The sequence below is a fragment of the Aulonocara sp. 'chitande type north' Nkhata Bay genome, linkage group LG6 (genome assembly GCF_057382095.1).
Source record: "Aulonocara sp. 'chitande type north' Nkhata Bay isolate Kocher_YH1m ecotype deep benthic linkage group LG6, A_spYH_male_GT1.1, whole genome shotgun sequence".
Classification (NCBI taxonomy): domain Eukaryota; kingdom Metazoa; phylum Chordata; class Actinopteri; order Cichliformes; family Cichlidae; genus Aulonocara; species Aulonocara sp. 'chitande type north' Nkhata Bay.
In genome coordinates this window covers 22,940,348-22,959,627 of record NC_141349.1, presented here as the reverse complement: position 1 = coordinate 22,959,627, position 19,280 = coordinate 22,940,348, and the positions used below count along the sequence as shown (strand labels likewise).

Genomic DNA, 19,280 nt, shown 5'->3' with positions numbered 1-19,280 from the left:
GCACAACAGTAATGTAATAAAAGGTAAAAATATACCTTTTTTCTAAAGATAAACAACAAAGAAAATTTTATTCATAGAGCTCTTTTCTTTCAATAGCCACAAGGTTCTTTTAAAAGTACCAAGCATAGAAATTTCAAAAAAAGTAACACAGATTTTACAAGAAAGATGAAAACAATAATAAAAATAAAATGCAAACTAAATAAAGCTGAAATGAATGGTTGGCAGGTGTATAAAAGTGTTTGTGATGCAAAAATAATAAGTTACTTTGTGAGAAGTTTTTAAAATAATATATGAGAAAAGATTTTGAAATGTTTTCTCTTAAAAAAGAGATTCAGTGAGACAATGATTGGTACTCTGTGTAGCTTTCAGGTAACTTTTTGTCTTTATGTTTTTATGTATTGTCTTTTTTAATATTTATGTTGGTAGATGCTATATAAATACGATTTTACTTTTACTTTAGCAATAATGGCCCCAAACATCGCCCCTTCTTTTGTGGACCAAACTGCCAGAGAGATATGGGAGACTTCTTGAAGTACTTACCTACAGTGGTTTCCATTTAACACAAATTTGTCATGATCCTGGGTCTGCTGACCCAGCGTTTTGTGTTTAGTTTATGTAGCCTTCAGGTTTCCTAAGTTCATCGTTATCATGCCTAGTTGTTTTTTACCCCTCGTGTTCCCACTATGTTAAGTCTATCATGCCTAGGTGTTTCTAGTTATTTACCCCTCGTGTTCCCACTATGTTAAGTCTCTCCTGTTTTTCATGTATTTCATGTCTGTGGCTTATGTTGTCAAGTTCAGGTTGTCATGTCTATATCTCACTGTGTTTCCTGTTTTATTGTGAAGAGGTCTGGCGTGTCTGTGTTCATCATGTTCAGTTACTCTCCCCCTGTGACGTAATTATGTTCATGTGTCAGCTGGGTCCCCATGTGTTGCCACTTCCCTCATTATCCTCCTGTGTCCATTTAGTCTGTGTGCTCTCAGTCATTCTTGGTCAGGTCGTCCGTTGTACTGCTCCGTTGTTCCTATGTCTCCGCTCCAGGTATCCCTGTCAGTTCGTTATGTTTAGAGTTTTGTATGTTTCATTTTAGTTCACCCAGTTTAGGTCATTGTTTAGTTTTCATCGATTCCCTATTATTTTGTACCCTCGTTTCTTGCCTTAATAAACGGCTTGTTTTGTTATTCATATCTCATTTCGGTCTGCGCTTGAGTCCTTCCCTGCAACATACGGTCGGCCCTAGCCAGACCGTGACAGTACGACCTGACCAAGATGGACTCAGCAGACCGCGAGCTTTACGAGCGTCGGGAGGCAGCCTTCGCCCAGCTGGAGGAGGAGCTCCGCTGGAAGCCGTGGCGCGCCCCCGACTATGAGCGGATTTTCCACGGGACTCGGCTGGCTCACGGAGGTCCCAAGAGCTGCCGTAAGTCCCCGCCTGTTTCCAAGCCTCGTCTGCTTCAAGTGGGAGTTTTTCGCGTGGCTACAGGCGCTCACGCTCCAGCCTCGTTGTCGCCGTGTTGTGCGCCGGGGGCTCAGTCGCTCGCTCCGCCGGCTTCCTCCGCTCGAAGGAAGCAGCGCGCCCGTCGCCATAAACTGGACAATGCCGAGCTCACGGTGGTGAGTAACAATGACTATTACCCTCACGTCCTGTCTGATGCTAACAACAATCAGCTCACTTCCGATCCATGGGAAATTTCCCTTATGGATGACGACGTGGACTGGGAGGATCCGTTTTGTTTTACCCCCTCTACACAGGGAGGGATGAAAGACAATTCCCGCTCGCCTAAGCGTGCACATACGGTTAAAGGAAAGACTGTTAATTACGCTACCAGGACAAACACACTCGGTTCCGCTTCCGTCTGTTCAGGTTCTGTCAGGGCCGTTTCAGTTATACCCGAGTCAACCCGCTTTGCTACCACTAACCCACGGATTTCGAAAGCTGTTAAACCTAGGACTGCAAATGCTAAGACTGCTAAGCATGAAGTGGACGGCGGGTTCATTTTTGATAGATCCATTTTTGTCGACCCTGTATGTGTTGACCCTGAGCCTGCCGTTTCTACGACTGTTTTTTCTGAGCCTACTCCCGTTCCTGCTCGTGTTTCTCCCCCCGGGGCAGCTCGGGCCCAGCGTACCTCCGCACCCGTGTCTGTTCCTCGGGTGGGGGAGACTGAGGCCCAGTTGGCTCCCGCTCTGGTTTTCAGGCCGGCTGAGGCTCTGACCCTTTCTGCACCCGTACCTGCTCCTCGGGTGGGAAGGGCAGTTGCCCAGCCGTTGCCGGTACCTGTTCCGGTCCCCAGGGTGAGGGCAGCCAGGATGCAGCCCGTCTCCACACCCGTACCTACTCCTCGGGTGGGAGTGGCTAGTGTCCGGCATGCTCCTGAACCCGTCCCTGTCTCTACTGAGGGCTCAGGAGAATTCGGTCTGCAATCCACACCGCCATCGCTACTGCATGCCTTTCAGTCATTAGCTCAGTCGTTAGCTCTGTTAGCAGCCCAGTCCGTAGCTTACATTCCTGTGCTTCCGTTAGCCCAGCCTTTAACCTACTGTGCAGCTCAGTCATTTGCTCCATCACCTGCTCAGCCTTCTGTCCAGCCGGTGGTCTCTACACCTGCTGGTCATGCCTCGTCAGCTGGAGGGTCCGAGGGGCCCGTTCAGCCTCCTGTCTCCGCTGGGGGGTCCGAGGGGCCCGTTCAGCCTCCTGTCTCCGCTGGGGGGTCCGAGGGGCCCGTTCAGCCTCCTGTCTCCGCTGGAGGGTCCGAGGGGCCCGTTCAGCCTCCTGTCTCCGCTGGAGGGCCCGAGGAGCCTGTCCAGCCGCCACCTGCGGCCGCCTCGTCCTCGCCTGGTCCAGCTTCATCCGAGTCTTCATCCTCGTCTGGTCCGGCCGCCGCCTGCGGCCGCCTCGTCCTCACCTGGTCCAGCTTCATCCGAGTCTTCATCCTCGTCTGGTCCGGCCGCCGCCTCTGCCACGCCTGGTCCGGCCTCCGCTTCTGCCTCGCCTGGTCCGGCCCCGCCATTGCCTGGTCCGGCCTCAGCCTCGGCTTCTGCTTCTGCTACGCCTGGTCCGGCCTCTGCGTCTGCCTGTGCTTCGCCTGGTCCTGCGTCTGCCTGTGCTTCGCCTGGTCCTGCGTCTGCCTGTGCTTCGCCTGGTCCTGCGTCTGCCTGTGCTTCGCCTGGTCCAGCTTCATCAGAGTCTTCATCCTCGCCTGGTCCAGCTTCTGCCTGTGCTTCGCCTGGTCCTGCCACGCCTGGTGCAGCCTCTGCTTCTGCCTGTGCTTCGCCTGGTCCTGCTTCTGCCTGTGCTTCGCCTGGTCCAGCTTCATCAGAGTCTTCATCCTCGCCTGGTCCAGCTTCTGCCTGTGCTTCGCCTGGTCCTGCCTCGCCTGGTCCGTCTGGTCTTGCCTCGTCTGGTCCTGTGCCCTCCGGGCCTCGGCCGGTACGCTTGACACTGGAGCGCCGCCGCTGCCTTCTGCACGGTCGGCCCCCGGATCGCCGTCACCTGTGTCACCGCCATTGCCGCCCGCACGGCCGGCCCCCGGAACTGTTTGACTATTGTTCTCCTGTGCCGTCTGCCGCCGGGCCGGCCCCCTGAGAAGTTGCGAACTGTTTCCTGTGCTCTTGATGGACGTTTTGTGGCCTTGTTTCTGGCCCTCCGTCCTGGGCCCCCGCCGCCCGCCCTTGGTGGGTTGCCCTTTGGTTTTGTCTTTTCGGGGTTTTGGGCGTCTGGAATCCGCCCTTGAAGGGGGGGCTCTGTCATGATCCTGGGTCTGCTGACCCAGTGTTTTGTGTTTAGTTTATGTAGCCTTCAGGTTTCCTAAGTTCATCGTTATCATGCCTAGTTGTTTTTTATCCCTCGTGTTCCCACTATGTTAAGTCTATCATGCCTAGGTGTTTCTAGTTATTTACCCCTCGTGTTCCCACTATGTTAAGTCTCCCCTGCTTTTCATGTATTTCATGTCTGTGGCTTATGTTGTCAAGTTCAGGTTGTCATGTCTATATCTCACTGTTTCCTGTTTTATTGTGAAGAGGTCTGGCGTGTCTGTGTTCATCATGTTCAGTCACTCTCCCCCTGTGACATAATTATGTTCATGTGTCAGCTGGGTCCCCATGTGTTGCCACTTCCCTCATTATCCTCCTGTGTCCATTTAGTCTGTGTGCTCTCAGTCATTCTTGGTCAGGTCGTCCGTTGTACTGCTCCGTTGTTCCTATGTCTCCGCTCCAGGTATCCCTGTCAGTTCGTTATGTTTAGAGTTTTGTATGTTTCGTTTTAGTTCACCCAGTTTAGGTCATTGTTTAGTTTTCATCGATTCCCTATTATTTTGTACCCTCGTTTCTTGCCTTAATAAACGGCTTGTTTTGTTATTCATATCTCATTTCGGTCTGCGCTTGAGTCCTTCCCTGCAACATACGGTCGGCCCTAGCCAGACCGTGACAAAATTTGTTGAAAGGTTTGATGGCAGACAGGTAATTTGTATAAGAACAAGAATCATTAGAAAAAAAAATACAGTGCAATACCAAAGTTTTTATTCATACCTTATTTCAAATGGGAAATCCAAGTTTGGAAGTCAGTATTTGGTCATCATTAGCCTGAACTCTCTTAGGCAACCTTTGGTTTTTTTTTTTTTTGTTTTTTTTTATGTATTCATCAGGAATAGTTCTTTGGGCTCCTTAAAGGCCATTCAAAGCTCTTCTTTGGATCTTGGCTTCCTTATGTTCAATTCTCTGTCAGGATGATGCCAAACTGCTTCAACGTTGAGTTGCATTTCTCAATGCAAATGTGTCATACCTCAGAGACCATGTATGGTTACGTTTTAGCAAACAGATGGATCACCTGAAAATGCCAAATGCATCTCTCAGGTCCTGTATCAGGTCTTTGCTTGATTTTCCCCTATTTTCTATGGATTTGACTTTCAGATACAGTTTATCTGCTGTGGATAGTTTTTCTTCCTTTGGCTTCCAGTTGTCTAATTTTCTCACATCTTTTAAGAACACACCATGCTGAGATATGTCATTTTTGGCTAATAGCTCTTTGGGGATTACCTTGTTGGTGCATAAATACCAACAACTGTCAAACTCTGTTATCTTTAGCATTTTTTTGTGTATTCAACTAAAGAATGGGGACAAATTATGTGTTTTTGTATCAGGCTAACTTTGCTAAGTTGCCTGTTATGTGCAGACAGAATACTGGTTGATGTCTGTTTTATGGTTAAACGATTTATTGGTCAGTGTTATGTGGTTTAACAAGCAAACAACAAAAAACAATCTTATGACTGTTCAAAGAAAACTTCAAAAGAACTTCAGAAATACTGGAGAACTATTGCTCAAAACATTTTTTTAAAATGATAAAGTCTGGGTCCTTGGAAGTGAAATAAGAAGAAACGAGGGGGGGGGGGCTAAAGACTTTTGCATAGTAAACGATATATCGTTTACTATGGTTTCAGTTGACACATCTTGATGTGTCAACTGAAACTTGAATCAAACACTGCGATGAAACTCTCACGACCGCCAGAGAAAAACTAAAGCAGAGGTGTCCAACTCCAGTCCTCGCGAGCTACTGTCCTGCAGCTTTTAGATGCATCCCTACTCCAACACAGATTAATCAAATGGTTGGATTACTTCTTCAGCATGCCATCAAGTTTGGCAAAGGCCTGACAGCAAGCCATTCATTTGATTCAGGTGTGTCGGAATAAGGACGCGTCTGAAAACTGCAGGACTGTAGCTCTCAAGGACTGGAGTTGGCCACCCCTGAGCTACAGTGTTACTTCTGCTGCAGAGGAAAGCACATTAGAGTTACCAACCTCCGAAATGACCAAAGATCAGTGAGATCAGAGCCCACTTCAATTCTTTCCAGAGTATAAGTCATCACATCAAATGTTCATGGACACTATGTAAATCAGGCCTCCATGGCTGAACAGTTGCATGGGAGCCCAATGAGAAGAAGACAACTGCTTTGGCCTAATGAGTCCAAATGCAATAGTTTTGGTTTCAGCTGTTCTGTCTTGGTGAGCAATTGGTATCTACAGCTGTGCCTTCTGCCATTAGGCATGAAGGGGCAGGTGTGATGGTGCACAAAGCTAGTATCTGCCTCACAAAGTATCACTTAAGCAATATTACAGACCCAAATACCTTGTCCAGCTCACGCTCACTGGAGAGTTCACCTCAGATGACTTTGAAGACACACGCCACTACAGAAGCATGAGATTATTATGTTTTTTCCTTTTTCATGGTGGCTCACCAGTTGATGGGCTGTGGATGAAAATCTATAAGCTGATTTAACAGAGACAATATGGACCCCAGATGTTAACTTGTTATTTGATACACTAAAAACTCCGTTTGATTTTGCCATGTGGAGCTTCTTTGTTACAGTGCTATCTTTTAAGTGAAAAATAGCACATTGGGGAGTTTGTATTACATTTGCATCACCAATTCTCAAGGAAAATATAAACTGAGCCACAATTCACTTAAAACAACGAAAAAAAAGTTGGCTGATTGAACTTTTCACGGCATGAGACCCTAAACTTAAATTTAGAGTTCCACCTAGTTATCACCCAGTTTATGATATGTCCAAGATGTCTTTATATGGATATGCAAAAACTGAAATCTAAGGGACAAGCTTTCTGGTATCTTCTAAATTGTTTTTAGTCTGTTTGTAGTCGTATTTAAATAGGAGGCTCCATAATATAGTGGTTAACACATATTATTGGCAAGCAAAAGGTTGCTGGTTTGATTCTAGCCATAGACACAAATCCTCCTTGAGGTTTGAATCAGGATGGGCATCCAGTATAAAACTCTTGCCAAATCAAAACATGTGAAACCACCTGCTGTGGTCGGTGGTGAGACAAGGGAGCAGCTGAAAGTAGCTTTTGTTGTCGTGTTTAAATGGGCTTTGTAGCCACATGCAGACAAAAAGTCCACGTGGAGAGGAAGTGTCTGAAATGCAATCTCAACACCATGTGCTACTGTCTGAAAACAAGTAGATTTTTAAATCTAACTTTAATTTATCTTCATGGACTTGACCCACATATGCTGAATTAAAGGAAGAATATATTTATATAAAACAATGGACTTCCATTTGAACAGAAAGGGTGAATGTCCATCAAAACACAATATATAACATTTTCACAGGCACTTTAGAAACTTTTATTTCAATTGTCATTTTAGTCTTGTTAGTGGACTGACCCGGGATTAAATTCTTGATATACTATATAGTGTGAAAAGCAAGTATTCATCCTCTTTATAAAAGTATAGAATGGGTGAGAAATAGAGAAACTTTGCTGTTAAAGCAGATTGAAAAGTAATGTTTCATGCTTTGTTTTCAAACCCCACTGGCAGCTGTCTTTTAGAAGTTGCTGAATTGATCTCTTATATAGTCATTTATCTGTTTATGCAGTACTAGAGGGTAGGATAAAGACACAGGCTGAAGAAAGACAAAATAAAAACTCACTGCACTCTTTGGTGGTTGAGAGGAGGGAAGTGTGCCTTGTTTCCATTCCCTCCCACTAAGTAACTGCAGCATAGCGAACAAGGCAAAGGTGCACAGAGGTTGAGAAGCAGAGCAGATTGAAATGCTGGCGCTGCATGCTACCTGTCCCTGTAAAAAATGTTTGTGTGCATGCTGGAAAGACAGTGAAATCACCGGTCGGTGTAGCCTTCATGGCCCAACATATCCCAGACTTCATAGCGCGGCAGTGGTGTGGATAATTTTGCCGAAAAAAACGGCGGAAGCGGAGCCGCCGAAGAGTAAACTTTCAGAAGTAAGTACTGAATATTATGTCACTTATTTATGCGCAAATGTTTTTATAATGAAGAACATTAAAACATTACTGTTGGCCAAATGTCGGGAAAGTTAAGTGACATTAGCGATGTTTGTACTAACTTGGTTTTAAAGCCTTTACTTCAAAATATACTCCGTTCAGTAGTTGACTTTAATCTTACAGAGAATGTGATGATTTTATGCATAATTAAAGTCAGTCATATATCCACAAACACAACAAGCTGAAAGTCAGTGATGCTGCTCGGTTTGCAGTCCTGAATATCACGGCACAAGCAGGATTCACTGCACTGTTAATGTTAGTTATGTTATATTGCTGCCTCTGTTCGGTGGTGTCGAGCCAAACGGACTTTAACGTGTGTTTGAACGAGCTGACGGTTCACTCGTTAAGCTGAAAGAAAGATGCTTTAATCACAGGAGTCACACATGTGTCCACTGTACCATCTGGGAACTCTTCTTGTTTCGTAATAACACAAACACTAAATCCTCCTTCTTTTGTACTGTTTTGTAGCAGTGTCTACACCTGAGACTGTAACCTGTCTGTCTGTCCTGCACTCTCTCTCTGTTTCTTTCTCTCTGATTGTGTAATAAAAGTATGAACATGTGTTTATAAGTCACACTTGTGTTTGAATCCTGCAGCTTATCACACATTTGATTTCCATGTGTGACAACTGCAAGTGTCCAGAGTGAGGACAGACTGAGGGACCCACTGCTGCACATCATCTGTGAGGCTTTGCACCCCTGATGATCCACCAGGACAAACTCAGCAGTGTGTGAGGAAGAGGAGGAGGAAGAGCCAGTAGCAGCTGACAGATGGAGAGAATAGACAGACTGTTCCCTGTTTGTGAAGGACTGCTAGGAAAGTTTAAAATAACTAATTGTGTGTCCTGAATCAATCGCATTAGGTAATGTTCAAATAATTTTATCATTCCAGTGTTTTCAGTGTGGGAGAAAGTACTCAGGGCCTTCAGGTTACACACTATGAAAGGCAGCAACAAGTTTAATATTCAGAAACCTAAAGTATGTATCAGCAGCAGAATGGAGCTAAAAATAAATGTTTGTTTTGCAAATCGAGCTCAACACTGTCCCTAGCGTCCTGGAGCACTTCCGTTGTGTTTTGGAATTTGCAAGTGTTTTGGAGTTTGCAAGTGTTTTGGAGTTTGTACGTGCTTTGTCTCTAGGGGCCACTGTATATAACTGATACCTTTCTATTCAGCATTTCACACGCCCATTTTCACAAACTTACGACCTGCACCCCAAAAGCTCCATACTGGAAACAACAAGTTACTTGCCATGCCATTGTTTCCAAGCCAGTAACAAGATTGTTAGCAGTGACGTGCTTGATCTGAATTGGGGTATTTTTAGTTTCAAATTGTATTATTTAGATTTGAATATGTCAGTGGTCTTGGTCTCCAACTGATGCTCTTCACCTGTTCAGTGTTGTAGTTTTTTTTTTAGTTTTTTTTTTTGTGGGGGGGGCGTTCAGTGTACTGCATTGCAGGCAGCAGCTAGTAACTGGACTGGAGACTGTAAAGTGTATACTTTAAACTGGCGTCTGCTTTTGCCAGCTTCACTTAGCCTCTTTCCTTTCTCCCAACCAGACTGCAGTGAGCTGTGATGTGAATACCATTTTCGAGTTATCAGACTGACCTCGTCTTGTATGTTGTAAATGCCCTCTAAAAGAGTCATCCAGCTAGCCGTAGGGCCTGGTTTCATAAAATTATGTATGACTAACACACCAAGTCATTTTAGATGTTTTTATTATTATTATTGCTTTTTGCTTTATTTCATGCCTTGGAAACTTCAATGCTGACTCTAACCATAACCTCCTCATGTGCCATTTGAAGTACCAAAATGAAACCTGAAAAGATTAAGTTGCATTGACATGGCATCCAAAATAAGTTTGAAATGGCATGGAGCTTGAGGGTTCTGCGCAGTATCTTTGCTGTTCCCAGTACTGCGCTCTTCTGGACAGAGATCTCGGATGTTGTTTCTGGGATCTGCTGGAGTCACTCGCCCAGTTTGGGCACACTTCCCTGAGCACTCCAATCTCTCTCAGCCCTTGGTATTTCTCAAGGATGAAAGAACAATTAGTATTGCTACATCTATCAGTACGGCCATCTTCCTCTGCTTGCCCACCGTGTTATGTCTGGCTGGTTAGCCATCACCAGTTTGCCCATCTGTGTCTGGAATCTTAGCTCGGCCTTTCTTGACCACCCTATGGGGCGAATCCTATTTTGACCTTGGGACTTCCAGGTTGCATTCAACACAGATGTTCCTGCATGCTATGCCAGCTACTTGGTTACAGTGTTCCATGTATGCGCTACCTGCTAACATTTTGCAGCCTGCTGTTTTGGGCTGGATTGTCTCATGGGCAACTTTGCTTCTTATGCTTAGAGTTTTACATCTACATTTCCTTCACTGGCCATCTTTAGTCACTATGTTTCCTAAAAAGGATTCTACAAAAGCAACTAAACTTTTTAATTTTACTCCATATCAGCTTAATGATCAGTCATGTCTGCTGGCATGGTTAAATATAAACAGATTCTCTAATGTCCCTGCTCCAGATGGTACCTATAAATAACTGTTGCCATATTAGAGCCAAATTCCATTGATATTGTAGGGTGCCTTGGCATTCAGTAAGGAATAACTGCCACAGATCCTTCTTGGAGTTGTACCAGTTCAATCAGGGCTTTGAGAGAAAAAACATGAGAGAGGGGGAATTTTAGAGTTATCACTTGGTCAACAACATATCAATCACTCAAAGCAAAATGCTATATTCTCTTTTGTATTTGATGACCCCAATTTACCTCTGTCACCTCTTGTCCCTGCTGACTCAAACCAGGCTAAAAGAAAGCCATGTTTTTCTATTTTTTATTTTGTCCATCAGCACTATTCTATTGCTTGTGGGCGGAGGAGGAGGGGGCACTGTTTACGCCTCTTCCATCTTGATATTCTATCCAGCACAGCAGGTTTGGAAGCACTACAGTGAGCACATTAGCGTGTGGTGCTGAAGAAACCACATGGTATCTCGTCTTTGCTGACAGACACAGAGAGCAGAGGAATACATGTTGGCCTATTTTTTCTGGACACCTATCATCAAGAAGCTTTTTGTTAAATTATGAAAAATGTACAATACATTGCTCCATCTCTCAGTTGTAAAATTTTAACAGCACTCATTCCTTCTACAAAGACCAAAGCAACGAGGTGGGTTGGTCTGAAGATAGCATTTCTGTAGTTATGGCTGCCTGTTTTGACAAGCCAGCTGCGTTGTAGAAAATCAATTTTTTGTCAGGTTGTGTGTGTGTGTGTAGGGCTATGTTCCCTTTCCTTTTTTGTGTAAAAATGTAAGAGCCAATGGCTAAATAGGAAATAGCACTGCCCATTCTAGTAATACATGGTAACATACTAAACATAAGCAGAACAAAAAATAAATTATTTAATTTAAAAACTGCAGGAACCACTTAAATAAAAGACAAGCCATATAGCACTTGTAAAGGGAAAGGAGGTAGCCATCACGATGATTCAAGTGTACATACTAATAAATATATATGTGCCAAACACAAGCCCAGTTTCAAAACTGTTACTATTTTTATGGAAGTGATTGAGCAAAAACTTCTGGGAAAGCTACACACTTTTTTTTCCAGGATGTCTAAAGCCACCACATACTTCGTTTTTTCAAGGGATTTCAAATCTGCCAAGATCCGATAGTTCATGAAGTGACTCAGAACTAAATGCAACCCACACAATCAGAATACCAATTGTCTACTTTATTCAAGGGCTTAAAAATCTATTGCAATTAATGAACAGAAACGTGTGGTGCCTTTTCCCAGCATGGCATGAAACATTAATCAGTTCATGTAAACTGAGTACTGCAAACTGACAATAACAAATCAATTTGCCATTTTAAATCAGCTCATCACTATCAGCCTGTTTGAGATAGCCTACAGTGGTCTCTCTGTGTTTTTACTAATGATCAAGATCTTGAAAATATGCATTTTTAGTGTCTTATTTCAATGTTTTTTTGTTGGAGGGGTTTTTTTTTCTTTGCTTGTTTGGGTTTTTGTTTTTTTGGAGGGGGGAGGGGCACAAAATAGATATTAGGTAAGTAGTATATTATGGTCATAGTTAGAAAGAAAAACATTCAAACAATTACACTTCAGTTACCAACAAGTGAGGTGTATCATTAGGTAAGGATTTGAAGTAGTAGCAGCATTTTTTGGTAGCTTGTATAGGTTAGGTGGTAATGGTGAATTTGCTATTGTAATTACATATTTCTTTACAGTTAAAAGTTCTAATGACTATTTGTTCTCTTTTCTCTGTGCTGTGGAGTTGTGTGTAAAGTTACAGCTGTGTGCAACAATTGTAACTTTAAAATAATATGTTTTAACCTCGCCAGTTATAAATCTTAAGAAAAAAAACTATTAAAATAAAAAAAACTATAAAGAAAATATAGAAGAACAGTTGTTCGTGGGAAAAGAAATAAAAGAAAACAATTCAAACAAAAGACCAATACATAAAGTTAGCTAGAACGAGCGGATTTAACAGATGCTGATTTTGCCTGCCAAAATCCCTGGTTATATTTATCAAACAAAGACTAAATGCTTTGCTTGGTTAACCTTAGTATCAAATGTTGATAATCTGTGAAATGGATTCAAGGCTTATGGTTGTTCACACGAGCTCTGCGATGCACTGATATGGTTGTGTTTTAGTTGAGTGTGCTCTCATTGCTGCCTGTCTCTTTTCAGATAGTGTAAACATTTTCCAAATCTCTCCAAGTACAGCTTTTCAAAGAGGGTACTCTACCATGCTATAGAACCTTCTGGGCTTTAAATACATGTCACTAAAATGACTTAACTGAGGGGTGGTTTGGAGGGAGGGTGAAGGAGGGGGATGTCTGTGGCTGATGTGGTGCGCATTCATAAATACACCTAATGGCTTGTTTTATGAAAAGCAGCGATTCATCCTTCTTTTTTCTGTTGTTTTCTTGAGACTGATTGGTTTTGAAAGATTGAGACGATAATGCTGTGAGATACAAATAAGGAGGCTGCGAAAAATCTCATTTGAAAAAGCAAGGAGAAGCGTAGCCTTGTAAACAAAATTCTATTTCACATTGTTAAAAGGTAATTTGTCTCCATTGTGCCTGGCAGAGCCTTCATAAATAAAACAGGAGTGCACACTGCAGGTGAGCACTCCTCATCTTTAGTTTTTTCTCCACTTTTTGTTTTGTTTGCTCCAATGTCCACATTTAAATTACAGATAAAGTAAAATAGATAAGAAGGAACAGAATAAATATAGGTAGCTCAAGCAGCTGTGCTATATGTTGACATTTTGCATGTGAGTAATTTGTGTTGTAATTTTTTCTGTTCAGTGAAATACTTTGTGACACTTTTAAAATAAAGGACAATGTTTCAAAGTCATTTGATGTAGGAAACAGCATTATAGGCAAATTAATGGCTAAAAGTAAAAACAATAAAAAAAAGCCACTTAGACACTTTACCTAAACAGCCAAGATAAAAAAGAAAAGGCAACCCAGAGCACTTTCCTACAACATCTACATTTAAGTACAAGAGTGTCATACTACAGCAAAAAATAGATTTATTAAATAACACCCCAAATGTTGATTCTGTGCATTTGGACGTAGCGTTTTCAGTGGGGGAAACGTTTCATCACTCATCCAAGTGACTTCTTCAGCCTCGTCTGACTGCAAGTTTCTCCAATCTTATGAACAGTACATTTGCATAATGACTGAAACCAGCCCACTGAAGGAACAATGAACAATGGGCTGGCAGGTCATTTCCTTGACCATTAATATGCAAATTCTCATGACCATTGATCAACAACCACTGATCAAAGCCCACTGATCAATGGCCATGAGTATCATTGAAGGCCCTGAGTAAATGTGGTTATCCGAGCTGGACATTTGTCAAAGCAGGGAAGGCACATAAAGAAAGCTCCAGCCGATCCTGTCACGGTTCTGGGTCAGTTTGACCCAGTATTTTGAGTTGTTATGTTTTGGTGTGTTTTTTTATTATGGATTGTTTTCTTATTCTCTTGTAGCGCTTGTATTGGTGGTGATGATGATGATTATTATTAGAGTTTCATGTTATTGTTATCCGTGTTTAAGGAATTGTGGTCTCATGTATTGTTTGAGATTGATGTGTTATATTCTGCCTCTCAGTCTGCATCTTTGTTTAGTGGTTTATTGTTTCCTGTTTTATTTTGAAGGATTGTGTCTTATGTTAGTGTGTCCAGCTTCGCTCCCCCGTCTCGTTAGCCCTAATCTCTCCCAGCTGTGTCTCCCTCCTGTGTATATTAACCCTGTGTTTTCCTGTGCTCAGTGTCGCGTCGTACCATCAGATTATGCCTGTGTGGTTCTGTTCTCAGTATTCAGTGTTCACTTCATGTTTTGTTTTTGTGCCAGCAATAAAGCTGAGGTTTTGAGTTGTATTCAGTGTCCGAGTCTCGTATTTGGATCCTCCTCTCCATCCGCCTGCACACAGAGCCCTGACAGATCCAGGAGAGAAGGACAACCGCTGACTAAACGAAAACCCGTAATGATCCCATATGTGTCAGGAGTATCGAAACAGTTGAGACACACTTATTCTAAACACTGTGTCTCTGTGGCTTTTCAAGCCCAAAACAAGCTACGCCAAAAATTGGTCCACCTCGAGCATCAGGTCCCCCGACACAGAGTAACATAGTGTACGCTGATTGCCAGGATTTATACATCAGGGAAACAAAATAACCTCTAGCGAAGCGGATGTCACAACACAGACGAGCCACCTCGTCAGGCCAGGACTCTGCAGTCTATACATCCTGGACTGGGAGGAACGCTGGTTTGAGCGCAGAGTCAAGGAGGCCATTTACGTGAAAAGGGAAAGACCATCTCTGAACCGATGAGGGGGCCTAAGGGTACATTTGTCACCATCTTACAATGCTGTGATTGCAGCCATTCCCCAACTCACTGCGAATGGTACTCATGGCCATTGATCAGTGGTTGTTAATCAATGGTTATAAGAATTTGCATATTAATGGTCAAGGAAATGACCTCCCAGCCCATCGTTCCTTCAGTGGAGCTAGTTTCATTGTGTAAATGTACTGTTTATAAGATTGGGGAAACCTTCAGTCAGCTGAGACTGAAGAAGTCACTTTGATTATGATTATGATGATGTGACAATAAAAGTGATTTGATTTGATTTGATTTGATTAGTGACGAAACGTTTCTCCCACTGAAAACGGATCGTCCAGATGAATAGAATCAACATTTGGGGAGCTACTTACCTGGATGATTGAGCATGCATCAAGACATTATTGATTAACACTTTTCAAATATAAAATAGCAATTTTCCCTTTGCAAAGTACTGTTGTTTGTGATGGTCTTGGACCAAACAAGGCCGTCACTTTCAGACTAAGAGAAAATAAATAGTAAGACTAATTTTCCGGGTTTTAGAATAACTAGGCCTTGACAAGACTGTAATTCATTTTGGATAAAAAAAAATTGCGTTTGCCTGTCTGATAAAACTTATTTTTGGGGGAATTGAAACATAATATACCAACTACACCAAAACCCTACCCTGAAAAAATATCTTGCGTCATAAAGTAAATCCTAACATCTTTTGTGCTCTACAAACAAAAGGAGATGTTACTTCAATAATGCCTGAATAGACCTGGTATAGCCAATAAATGGGTAAACTCTCCTCCACAACTGTTAACAAATGGCTTAATAATTTGAATTTAGCCACTCAAAATGCCTAAATGTTACTTTTTTAAATGTTTAAAATAAATTGTTTTCTATTGCTGCACATATAATCTTCTGATTCATCTCTCTTTGTGAAGAGAACTAAATGTTTCTTATTTTTGAGATGAAGTATGAGTTTTAACTTGTTGTTTTACATGAGCATTTCTAGATGAAGTAAACGCCTAAAATTCCCCCAAAAAAGAAATTACATTTTACACATCTGACAGTCTGACAAGCATCTCAAACAAACAAAATACTTTGCAAACACTGATAGCACTAAATGGTAATCACCCACACACCTCAGAGACACTGGAAGAGACGAACAAAGCTGGTGAAAGGGAGCTGGACTTATGCCAGCAAACATACCTTCAAGGAGGAACATCTCACATAATAAGAGCTCGTGTTCTTCAGTTTCTTGAAAACAAAATCTGAATCTGTATTTTAGAGCAACATAAAAAATATACAGAAGCAGGAGGCATGTTCCACTTACATCCGAGCTGTTTAAAGCACGTTTTTTATATTCACATGGCCTTTTTTTTGCCAAACCACTAACCAAATGTTAAGTATCAATATTTCATTATTCAAATATTCATGTCATATATGATACATTTTTGTTTAAATTGGAAAGAAGGGATCTTGAAACTGCAAGATACTAAGCGTTCTCTAGCATATCGAGACTATCACTCCACACCGTTACATATTCCATATGTACGGGGTACGACCCCGATTGGTCGTGGCGTGTGGATATTTCTTTAAGACACTCCGGCACGCCCGGCTACGCCACACAGCTTACATATAAAACAGCTGTGCGGACGTGACACCGGTTATAGTTTGATCTCCACTTGTGTTGTGTATGTGTGTGCGTGTGTGAGTGCCTTGAGAGTGCTGTATGAATGTGCGTCCATCAGGAGCGTGTTTCAGCATCCTCCGTGGGCGCTGCCTCTCCCCTGGTAGCCCCGGTATTCCCCCTGTATGCCCTGGTGTTCCCCGGTATTCCCCTGGTATCCCTTAGCTTTGTTCCCCCTAGCTGGCCCTTGCTTCCCCTTGGTTGGTCCCCCTTCCCCGGCATATCGCCTCGAAAAAAAACAGGCTTATGCGCTGGTCGGACCACGCTGTGCGGACCACGCTGTGCGGCTGCCGGCTAGCGAGTAGCTCGGCTGCAGTGAGGAAACACAGCAGGGACACGGCTTCAGCGTTCAAGCATACGCTGTCGCCTTGGCACTGTGCAGCTCGGCTGCTATGTGCGTTAACACAGAGGGGATACGGCTTCAGCGTTCCAAGCGTTCGCTGTTGGCCTGCTTAACACTGTGGGGAATAAACAGTGGGGAATTATGCTACGGTTCGTGCCAGCTAATCGTTAGCCGGCCTGCGAGTAGCATTTCAGCCGTTTAGCCTGTCTGGTGTGTCGCCTGCAGCTCGCGGGTTAACGCGGCCAGCAGGGCTCCGCTCGTAGCTCGGCTACATTGGGGAAATGTGTCAGAGTTCCAAGCATATGCTTTTACCTGTCAGCACTGTTACGCAGGGGCTAATAAACAGTGAAAGGTGAAAGAATTCAGGTTGCGGCTAGCACCGGCTACCTGTTAGCACTTCCTGGTTAGCGTGTGGCCCCGGCCCCTTGCTTGGTAGCAGAAGTATGGCAGCCCACATGTCCCAAACATGTCTGTGTATGACATTTTTGCCTTTTTACGATAGGCACGAGCAGTGTGGCTGTGCCTGGGTGAAAAAGGGCAAATATATAACTAACATGAAAGCAGCCTAGAAATTGCTGTGCTGGCTGAAGTAGCTGATGCTTGCATGCACTGCTTGTTGCCAGCACGAACTAGGCAGATTGTGCTTGGTTTTTGAAAGCATTAAATGGCCCGCCCCTCTCCGTTCTCCTGCCTCCAAAAATGAGAGAGCACGCTCCTATGGGGAACATGGCTGCCCCTGCTGTGACTCCAGTTAGGCAGGCCATGGGCTGGGTCCTCCCCCACACCTGTTGCTGATTTACTGCTGGCCCCTCCCACAGCGTCCCTCTCATGGCTCCGCCTCTGTGAGGCCTGGGCTTGTGGAGGTTGACTGTCGGGTGGCGGATGTCGAAGAAGCTTCCATCCTCTCCTCTGGTGTTGCCAACCTGTCCCTGGTCTGCCCCCTGCTGGTCCCTGGGTACAGTGTTCGGCGAGATGGGTCCCCTCAGCTCTTGATTGGAGCATGCCGGGTGGACCTCAAGGTTGTTGCTATCACGCAGCCTCGGCGCCTACTGCCTAAGGTGCCACTGCTGCCTGGTTGGGCTGGTTGCAGGCCGTGTGTGCCCCGCCTCCTGGCGTTTATGTTCCCCTGCCCGTAGTTGGATGATGCCGTGCATGGCGGGAGTAGTTGCCTTTGCCCCCCCTCCAGTCCCTGGTTGCCCCTTCAGGCCCTCCCTGGGCAGGGCGGCGTACCCTACAGGGATGTGAGGGTTACTTATGCTCTGCTGGTGGCCATTTTGTCGCTCCCTCTATGGGATGGAGCTTAACATGACAGCTGCAGAAGGGCTGGGCAAGGGGGTCCGCCCCAAACCTGTGCCTCTCAGGCTATATGAGGATGATGGCTGCAGCGTTCCCTCCTATGGCCTGGGCCGGTGGAGGTTGGTTATCGTGAGGTGGATGTTGAAGAAGCTTCTGTCCCCTCCGGCTGCCACTGGAGTTGGGTCCGGACGGGTGTACCCATGTTTGGCTTCCCTGGTACTGGGGCCCTCCCACATCATTCCCTCCCATGGCCTGGGCTGGTGGAGGTTGGTTATCGTGAGGTGGATGTTGAAGAAGCTTCTGTCCCCTCCGGCTGCCACTGGAGTTGGGTCCGGACGGGTGTACCCATGTTTGGCTTCCCTGGTACTGGGGCCCTCCCACATCATTCCCTCCCATGGCCCCGCCTCTGTTAGGCCTGGGCTGGTGGGGGTTGATTATTGTGAGGTGGATGTTGAAGAAGCTTCCATCCCCTCTGGCTACCACTGGAGTGGGGCCAGACGGGTGGACCCATGTGTGGGTCGCCTGATTCTGGGCCCTCCCACAGCGTTCCCTCCCATGGGCCCGCCTTCTTGAGGCCTGGGCTGGTGGAGGTTTGATTGTCAGAAGGTTGATGCTTATGTCGCTTGGCGCCGGTCAGCCGACCAGGGTTACCTGATGGAACTGTCTGTCTACTCGCTATGAGGCCGTGTTCAGTTGAGGCAGGGAGGACTCTGCGCCTAGGCTCAGCTGTCCTCCTTCCTCGTGACATCCTTTGAGTTGGGCCTAGTGGCCAGCACTGCTGCAGGCTGTGTTCCCCTGGCCTGTTGCCCATGCTTCGCCGGCTTCATACGCCAGTCGGACCTTGCGGTTGACAGTTCTCCGGCCTGCGGCACTGGCTCACTGTCTGGCCCAAATGCTGCGGGTCCACGTGGCCGGAGGGGCCCGCTCAGTGAGCTGCCACTCCTGGCGAGTCACGTCCCTGGCTGCACTGCAGCTCCGGGCTGTCTCCCCCTGGCGTGTTGCCCGCATTCGCCTGCTTACGCGCCAGTTGGGCCTCGCTTCAGCGAGTGAGCATTCTCCAGCCTTTTTTAGCTGGGTTCTCTCTGGCATATCAGCTGCTGCAGCTCCTGGCTGTGTTCCCCTGGCGTATTGCCCGCGCTTTGAGCCACCAGCACCTCCCCTATCATGGATGGTGCAGGTCAGCTGCTCTACTCCTGGGACAGGCCCTGGGCCTCGTCCTACCTCGGCCAATCCACTGAGTGGCCGAGATGCTTCGACAGGCTCTTTCTCCCTGGCACTGTGTCACTGC

The 19,280-nt window shown here is 45.1% G+C and overlaps 1 protein-coding gene across 1 annotated transcript; it reads left to right on the top strand.

The window, feature by feature from the left end:
* Positions 1 to 1,269: 1,269 nt before the first annotated feature.
* Positions 1,270 to 17,832, top strand: LOC147327814 (uncharacterized). The gene is made up of 3 exons (XM_086297407.1): positions 1,270 to 2,763; positions 16,415 to 16,507; positions 17,515 to 17,832. The coding sequence occupies exons 1-3, from the start codon at positions 1,270 to 1,272 to the stop codon at positions 17,830 to 17,832; spliced, it is 1,905 nt and encodes a 634-aa protein (XP_086153533.1).
* The last annotated feature ends 1,448 nt before the right edge of the window (positions 17,833 to 19,280 follow it).

What these genes read in the sequence shown, in the direction of transcription:
- LOC147327814 (XM_086297407.1), top strand. Translation starts at nt 1,270, where the DNA reads ATGGACTCAGCAGACCGCGAGCTTTACGAGCGTCGGGAGGCAGCCTTC. An exon ending in CTGGAGGGTCCGAGGGGCCC is followed by an intron (nt 2,764 to 16,414) that starts GTTCAGCCTCCT and finishes TGCGTCCATCAG; the next exon opens with GAGCGTGTTTCAGCATCCTC. An exon ending in TGTTCCCCGGTATTCCCCTG is followed by an intron (nt 16,508 to 17,514) that starts GTATCCCTTAGC and finishes CCCCTCCCACAG; the next exon opens with CGTCCCTCTCATGGCTCCGC.